This window comes from Aythya ferina (assembly GCF_964211825.1).
Source record: "Aythya ferina genome assembly, chromosome: 1".
NCBI classification, from domain to species: Eukaryota; Metazoa; Chordata; class Aves; order Anseriformes; family Anatidae; genus Aythya; species Aythya ferina.
The window spans coordinates 162,428,446-162,437,278 of record NC_140296.1 but is presented as its reverse complement, the minus strand read 5'-3'; the positions used below and the strand labels follow the sequence as shown (position 1 = coordinate 162,437,278).

The window sequence follows — 8,833 nt, the reverse complement described above, 5'->3', positions numbered from 1 at the left end:
GAGACTTGCTCTCATTCCTGTGCTTGGGTTGCTCATATGCTACGCTTTTGTGTGACTTGTGCTACCTCAGCGCTATGGGCATCCGTGCTGCGTTCTGCGTTGCTTTGCCTTTGAGGGGCTGTCTTCACTGTATGGCAAAGAGGGGCATCTTCACTTCATCTTCACTTTAGAGCACACCGCTTGGTGTGGTGTCTTAATGTGAACAGCCTTGTCGGGCTGATGTGTGGATGGATATATTTTGCTTTGATGCCCCTTGGGGTTACCTTGAGGGTTAGAACGGGGCAGGACAAGCTACATGAAGGTAAAACATTGCTCCTGTACTTGATTTTCGTTCATAGTGTTACCTTGCACATCACCAAGGGAAAAAAAATAAAAGTCAAGCCAGCGTTAGGTGAAATGCTGGTATTTTTGCATGTGGGCTAACCTTCAGGACACAGCATACAAAACCCACTGCTAGGAAATGCTCTGAAACAGATGAAACTGTAATCAGGCAGCGGTTGACGTGGCAGCTAGCAGGTAAACTGAACACAGTTGGTAACAAATTTGGCACATTTAGCAATGACTTGCAGTGTGTAGAATCTGCAACTTTCAGGAATACAGATGACACGTAACAAGGGAAACGTTTTGGCACTTCTTGTTAATGTGAGCCTTATAAATCTCAAGTTTTTTTTTTTTTTTTTTTTTTTTTTAATGGGCCGTTAATGCCAAGCGGTAGGAATAATTTCTGTCTGTAAGGTTCCTGGTTTAGGCAGTTTTGCTGCCGGAATTCTGAAGACTACTTCAGCAAGCTATTTTTGTGAGAAGTGATATAAATGAGGAAACTTGTAGTGCAGTCTTCATGCTACAGACTTCGAGTTGTGAATGATGCTGCTTCTAGTGAGGAGGAGATCGTTTAGCTGTAGTACTGACTTTGGAGTACACAGAGGAAACTTTCTTTCAGTGTTGAGGAGGAGAGATTCTAGAGAGTGGTTGGACTCAGCTTAATTACAAAGAACTGACTTAAATTAGTGCTTGCTAGCTTCCAGCACTAATTTTGTCTCTTCTCAGTGTACTGAGGTAAGTGTTCGTGCTGGTCTATTTCTAGTAAAGCGAATTCATGTCTTAATGAAGCTCTTCCGAAGAGTGTTAGCAACAAGTGTCTTATGAATCCAAAGCACTTGTATTTCTGTATTTTAATTAGAATGAGCAGGATGAACAAATGGGAAAATGCCTATGTTGGGCTTACGATTTTTGTTACTTACGTAGAATTGCCTTTACATTTATGATTTTGGTTCCTAATCCATATTTTATTCTACACAGTGTGGTGCAGTGATGTTTCACATTCTGTTAGCTCTGTTGTTCATTTGCAGTCCCTCATATTAGGTATTTCTTAGTTTTGGTCTTTCTGTCAAAAATGGAAAGCAGGAAGCCCGCCTTGCCGAGTTGCATTCAGGTTCAAGGTCTGTCCAGTTCTTGGTGATTCTTTGACCTTATTGAAGTGGATGGAATTTCTTAGGTATAGAAGGACACAAGACCATAAGATGAATTTCAGCCCCTGAACTTACCTGTTTGCATCATCTTTTCTGTTTCTCAAACTCCCTAAATGCAATTAGGTTTTATATCAGGCAATTCTTGTTGGTGGTGGTAACTTACAAAAAGGAAAATGCACTTTGCTTGATGTGCATAACAATCTAGACTGCCAAGCTGGGATAAACACTAAATTAAAAAAGGTCTTTTTATAGAAAATACTGTATGAAGTTTTTTTTCTTTCTTCCATTTCAAATGCGCTTTTTTTTTTTTTAATTTCTTCTTTCAGCTGCCAGCTTGTGGGGTCCATATAAGGACATATGGCAAACTGTAATGAATGCCATTTGGAAAAGGCAACCTGAAGCTATTCATCGCCTCGACCAGGTTTTAAAGAAACACAAATCTGACTTCATTTCTCTCTTCAGAAATCCGGTACTGGACTAATGCTCTGTTGCAAAATGAGTTTGAAAATTGATGATTTAATCTGTTTTGTGTTGTCGGAGTGCAAACTCTTTAGGCCTTGACTATTCTTTTCATTCTACATTTTTACAGTACATAATGCAAGTGTGTTAAAACAATCTTCTGTTGTAAGAATGGAAGTTGCTTGAAAAATAGATACTGCTCTGTGTCTTGTAGAGGATAATTGTATCTATAACGTTTTTTTTCCCCTCTGATTATTTGAATGCTGTTTTGAAGGAAATAATAAAAGTATTTGACAATCTCTGAGTTAAGTATTGTTTTTTCTGTGCTCCTCTTACATGTCTAAAAGGAAGCACAAAACAACTTCTCCTGGCTTTGGTCCATGCTCATGCTTCAGCTAGTTAGATAAATGAACGCGCAGAATCAGTAAACATAAACTTACAAAATATAGACTGTGAATTGTTAGGAATGTGAGATTTGGAAAAACTCACTGGTTCTTGGCTGATGGGTCACAAGGTAACAATTAGAAAATGTCTCCTGTTGTTACTTTTGAAATAGCGTATGGCTTTGTAAGACTGATAGGTCAGAAAATAAGTTGGGTATAGAGCTTTGCCTATGTATTTTACCATTATTCTCAGTAAACTAAATGTCAGCACTGATTGTATCATATTATTTTTGGTATATTACCACAACAAGGCTATTACTGTGCAAACACGAAGCATTTTTAGGATGCCTTTACTATCTCTGTGTTAGAAAATGCTGCCTTTGTTTTTTTGACAACAATGTAACTCCTCAGAACTGTCTTTGTGAGGAAGGATTAACGTGTAAAGCTTTATTCAGTATTTCTTGTTGCCATTTTGAATAACTTCCGTTGCTTGTTTCTCTTCCAGCCAAAGAATGTTCAGCAGCATGAGAAAATTCAGAAAGCAAGTACGGAAGGGGTTGCTATCCAGGGTCAGCAGGGAACCAGGCTTTTGCCAGAACAACTCATCAGAGAAGCCTTTATCCTCAGTGACCTCTTTGATATTGGAGAGTTGGCAGCTGTGGAGCTCCTTCTAGCTGGTGAGAAGGGAAAATATTTAAGAGCTGGAGAAATAGAACTTAAATAGGGCCTTACTGTTTGTGTTAAGTGTATGCTTAACGTGAATGCCTGATTGAGTCAAGGCCTGAGTTACCTAACATTGAGAATGTTCTTAAAAAGAAATCTGGTGCTGTCACTTAGTATAAAGACAGTGTTCTGAACTGTAATGTTCATATGTTATGCAGCTTTTGCAAAAGTGGGAATAATTTGATTTTTTTAAAATGATTTATTTCTCTATTACTTAATTTCAAAATAGTTTAAAAATAATTCAAATAGTTTAGGAATAGGCATTGGTTCTGCAAATTATGCGTTAGTTATACATTGATTTGTAGCTGTACTTGGATCATAATCTAAAAAATTATTAGTAAAAGAAGTTTTCTGGGAAGAGACCTGCTTTTGCACATAGAAATTTGATTTCAATGTTATTAAACTATAGTCTCGTAGTTATTGTTATTAGTTACTGTTCATCATTAACTTTTTTCAAATTCCTTAAAGAGCTAGCTTGCTAGCATGTCACCTTTCAAAAGGCATCAGGAAGCCAGCCTCAATTTCTATTTCAAACTTGTGTTTTTGATGTAAATTCAGACAGAAAATTTAAATTTGGATGAAGAAAATATATATTATTCTGATAATCAGCTTGAACTGATTATTAGGACAGGTAGATATCAGTTGCAACTACCATTTGGACTAGGATACATATGGACTTGCACCTCTACTTGTAAATGTGTGGAATTTTTAATAGTTGACTGAATTTTAATAGTATCAAAAATATAAACTTTTCATCGAAGTATGCATGCTCAAATTGCTGTGGATATTCTGTACATTTTCCTTCAACAGGAGAACACCAGCAACCTCATTTTCCTGGCCTTACAAGAGGTCTTGTGGCTGTTCTCTTGTACTGGGATGGAAAAAGATGCATTGCCAATTCACTACGAGCCCTCATCCAGTCACGCCAAGGCAAGACGTGGACGTTGGAGCTCAGGTCTGTATTAGGATTAGCTGTTAGATTAACTTGCTCTTTGCTTTTAATGCTTTTAGGACTGTTGAGGGAAAGCAAATATTAGCAAATTTGTTTTTTCATGACCTGATGCTGTCACTTCCATGTTTAAACATAGTATTTTTTGTCTTACAAGTATGTTTAATGGGTCATAAATACAGATATTTTCAGTTCTCCCATGCTGCTTGTGCTTTTGGCAGCACTTGCCTCAGACACCCACCCAGTCAGGGTTTCTCTAACTAGTGATGCCGATTCAGTATTGGAAAGAGTTGAGTTTCTGCGTGTGCTGTGTTCTGACTGCCCACATCCTGCAAAACAGAGGATTGTGCTCCTGCCTTTACCTAAAATGGACACACTCTCTACTGGCGAGCACAATGTTCTTTTTTTTTTTGACTAAAAAGAAAAAAATGAACACACTGTTTAGTTCCAATGCATGGTGACTGCTTAACTAGAGAAAGATTCAAAGATGCGTTACAGTGTAGATACAAATTCTGTTTAAAAAAAAGTGATTGCTTTAGAACTAGTTCCACTGTTTCAGTAATTGGACAATTGCATTTACTAGTGAGAAAGGCTGTGAGCTTGTGAAATCTGCACATCTTATGTATAGTACTTTTGGCTTTTGATAGTAATCTTACCTGGCTCGTTCATGCTGTACTCTTCTCATATTCCATGTTCTTGAAGCTATGGTTACCTAGAGACTTCGTATCTGTTCAGCAGAGCATTTTGAGAGATCACTGCTTATTAATTACTGATACACATTTAGTTGCTTTGTGTGTTTGATGTAGTTGTACGTTTTATGTTGGCTAGCAAATAAATTTGATGGGAATGATTCTTTTAGACTTCCTCCATCACTGGGAATAACATGATTAATTGTTAAATTTATATTCTCTCCATTACAGTCAAGAGCTAATGGCCATGACAACACGCTTTACAGATGACCTAATGGAACACGGTTTGACTCAGAAGATCCTCACACTTGTGTCTCAAATTGATTTGAACAATGAATTCGATAAACTCCAGAGAGAGCGAGGATTGGGCAGTGAGAAACATCGCAAAGAGGTAAAGAGGGGACTAGATGTGACTAGATGTGATTCTTCCAAATTACTGCACAGGTTAAAGTACATTTGATCACAAAGAGATATGGATTGATCCCTCCCCCCCCATCTGGATTCTCTTTACCTTTGGAAGCTGTTACTGGCTTACGTGATGGTAACTACACTATGGTTTACGATATACCACTGTTCAATCCAGATTTCTACCTGCATTTCTGTTTCTTTGTTGCTCTCTGATATTAGGGCATACATTATCTTTAGTGAAGAAATGCAATTAAGGACTGTGAAGAAGTAAATGTTTTTGCAGTTTAATTCTAAAGAAAATGTTTTAAATTATCTGCTTTCAGCATTACCATTACCACCACCATTGGAATAAAAATAGAGAACTAAAATTCACAAAGGATTAAAACAGAATGAAAGTGGGTCTAGGCAGGCAAATAATGCATTTTTTAATAACCTATTTGTGTTAACATGACCAGAAGCATCTCTAATAGTGAACAGTCAGATTTGCTTAAAAATGAGTTTTCATTTTTGTACTCCTTGAAATTAATTGGGACTGAGTCTAACTGCACACTGTATTTGTAATAGGGAAATTTTAAACATTATCATTTTAACTTCTGTTCTTTCCAGTGTGGGATCTATGTGGGTATTCTATGTTATAATCAATTATTTTTTTTGCCAGATAACCAGTTTTGCATTTTTGCTATTTCATCTAGAAACTATGCAAAACATACCCTTCTAATTTGCCTTCAAGTTCAAGTAATGCTTTGCATTGAAGGTTTGCTTCATTGCTTTTAGATGGACTACTATATTCCCCTTTGTATTCATTAGAATTGTTATTTTTCTGGAGCCTGTGCAGAGATTTCTAGCTGTGTTTAGTGTTGAAGAGTTTCTCATTGTACCACTATGCCCATGATTTTAATGGAGATAGAATGCCTTATTTTTTATTTTACCAGGTCTAATGGGTATAGATCAAGAATGTTATTAGAAACCAATAACCTAGCTAATAAAATACCATTATGAAAGGGTTTTTGTGGGGGCTTTTTATTTTAAGGAGATTTTTGTTTGCTTGTTTTATTTTTGTTTTGAATTTCTGCTGTTTTCAGGAGACTTAGAGCAGTTAAGTACTTGAAACTCAGCTTGGGGGAGCAGAATGAATTTAACAAATGAAGTAAATGTTTGTCCTTGCTTAAAAACAGGTGATTTTTGGTGTCACTGTTAGAAAAAAAGACAAACTGATCGTTTTGGAGAGCCAATGTACTTAATTTTAGCGTAACATATTTTGCCAAAGAATAAAACCATATTTTTAGTATGAAAATGCTTCATAGCTTTCCTGTTGGACATGATATTTGTCCCATATGTATTAGGGCATGTTAGATTTCATTTATGTGTATATTCAAATTTGCCTTAAGTATTTTGTTTGATGGAAAGTTTTAATGTTAAATGCCTTTCCTATTACTCAATTTCTTTAAAATTTAGGTATGTGTATAGTCGTTTGAGGACATCTCTTTTGGAGAAAGGAAGGAAGAAATCTTAAGACCTTAACTGGATGTAACTGCCAGCGTAGTTATGTTTTAGAGATATGAAACGTGACCTTTGTGTACATATTGTGTTTACAGCTATAAAAATTCTGTGTAGATTCACGTCTTCTGACCTTGACAGAGGTGCTGGTTTGCATCTTGTCATTCTCGAAGCTATCTAGTCACGCCTCATGTGAAATGCCAGGGAATCTGAAGGCTCATAAGATTTTTATATATCTTTTTTTTGCGTTGCACTTAAAGAAATTAGCATTTTCTCCAGCTCCTGTTTTTAAAGTAATTTTTAACTTACTCTAGTCATAATGATGGACTGAGAAAGGCAGATCGATGCGCTGCAAGTACAGCTCTATACACTGTTTCTTTTGAAAAGGTTTCTGACCTCATCAAAGAGTGCCGACAGTCCTTGGCTGAAAGTCTCTTTGTCTGGACCTGCCAGTCACCGCTGAGTAAGGATGACACTCTAATCCTCATAAGTTACTTGGAGAAAGTAACAGTAGAAGCAGATGGCTCATTGGACGGTGTGAACTTGTCTCTGCTCATGGCGCTCCTCTACTGCTTTGATGTCAGTTTTCTAGAACAAGGCACAGAGGATCGTGAAGGTAATGCTGACAGGTTTCCCACGGGGGTTATGTTGTGCGTGTGGTTAAATTGTTATTTAAGCAATTTTGTCATTGGTAACAAATTGGTAGGATTCTGCCTGTTTGTTTTCACATTCACTGGGTGTTGGTGTTGCATTAGTGGTTTTGTTTTTCTTTAAGATCTTTTTTGTTTTTCTTTAAGATCTGATGCACCGGCTGCCTCTGCTAGCAGAAAGACAATACATAGCAACAATACACACTCGTCTTCAGGAATCTCAGCCTTGGAAACTACCAGGCTTGCAAGCAACTGTTCGATTAGCCTGGTCACTGGCTTTACGAGGAATATCGCAGTTATCTGATGTGACAGGTAAATTACTACTTGGTGTGCTTCAGGATTCACAGCTTGCGAGTGGTGCAAGTCAAAGTGCTGTTACCTTCTTCAGGTATTAGTACTTACCTTCAGGATAAAGCTACTGTTGATGCTCCTCCTTCAAAGCTTTCTCAGTACATGAGTTTGGTTGTTGAGAATTGCGTTGCTGTGGTAGGTACACAGATTTAGAAATAATTAATCATTAGCCATTAATACTGCGTAGTGTCTCATTGAAGTGAAAGGGATTGTAATGTATGGAAAAATGTGAAAAATTGCATCTTAGCAGCTTTAATATCACCTGAACACTTCAATGCAGAATAGATTCATGTTTATGACTTCTTGCTTCTGCAAATATTAAAACTCAGTATCTTAAGAGGACAGATGTTTTTTTTCCTGTACTTCACTAGCTTTCCAGGCTCATGTCTGGGTCAGAACTGAGGCATGACTACAGAATAAAGAAAATGTGAACATCATAACTAATGTTTAATTAAGGTTGGCTTGTGCTTCTTAGTTCACAGCCTTAGATTGATCAGGTAAATGGATTATGTACTTTAACTTACATTACAGATGAAAGTTGAGACTGTCACCCTACATTAACTTGCATTTTTCAATCTAGAGTTTTCCTGTTCAGTGGAACAAACTTAGTGTCTAGAAGCACGTTGATTTGCTTGTCAGACAGGTATTCTAAAATATGTATAGTTTGTTAACAGATAGTTGTAATTTATTTTTCTCCCGTTTGTGATTTTTGTTTTGTTTTGTTTGTTGTCCAGCTCTTGCAGAATTCACTGAAGCAGATGAAGCAATGGCAGAGCTAGCGGTTGCTGATAATGTCTTTCTGTTCCTGACTGAATCTGTTGTGGGATCTGAAAATTTCTACCAGGAGGAATTTTACATTCGCAAAATTCACAACCTTGTCACAGACTTCCTTGCACTCATGCCAATGAAAGTAAGTTGTTTCTGTGAATAGCATAGTTTTTGAGAAACATGGGCACGTCATCTTCTATTTCTAGGACAGGTAGCATTGAGATTCAAATATCAACCTGAGCTCGAGGTGCTGCACTTTAGAAAGCCTGAAAGTTGACTTTGTGGAACCCATAGCATTTGGCGTTTGTTTTCTGCAATGAAGTGTTTTGAAAATCAAATTCTACTTCAGTGTGGTGAGATTGCAAAGCGAGCTTTTGTGTTTGCAGTGGTTTTGTTTTGTTTTAAATGCTTAGAATTTAAATGAATTCTGGGCTTGATAGCGATGTCTGTGGTTTTTGTCTTTTTTTCCCCTTCTCTTTTGATATTG

General features: G+C 37.1%; 1 protein-coding gene across 1 annotated transcript in view; it reads left to right on the top strand.

The window, feature by feature from the left end:
• The window catches only part of NUP205 (nucleoporin 205), a 51,107-nt gene that overhangs the window by 2,725 nt on the left and 39,549 nt on the right, over positions 1 to 8,833 (top strand). The window contains exons 2-8 of the mRNA XM_084496599.1: positions 1,796 to 1,938; positions 2,817 to 2,988; positions 3,845 to 3,989; positions 4,904 to 5,063; positions 6,965 to 7,193; positions 7,375 to 7,539; positions 8,313 to 8,488. Coding sequence (XP_084352725.1) covers positions 1,796 to 1,938; positions 2,817 to 2,988; positions 3,845 to 3,989; positions 4,904 to 5,063; positions 6,965 to 7,193; positions 7,375 to 7,539; positions 8,313 to 8,488 — 1,190 coding nt within the window. The remainder of the gene's footprint in view (positions 1 to 1,795; positions 1,939 to 2,816; positions 2,989 to 3,844; positions 3,990 to 4,903; positions 5,064 to 6,964; positions 7,194 to 7,374; positions 7,540 to 8,312; positions 8,489 to 8,833) is intronic.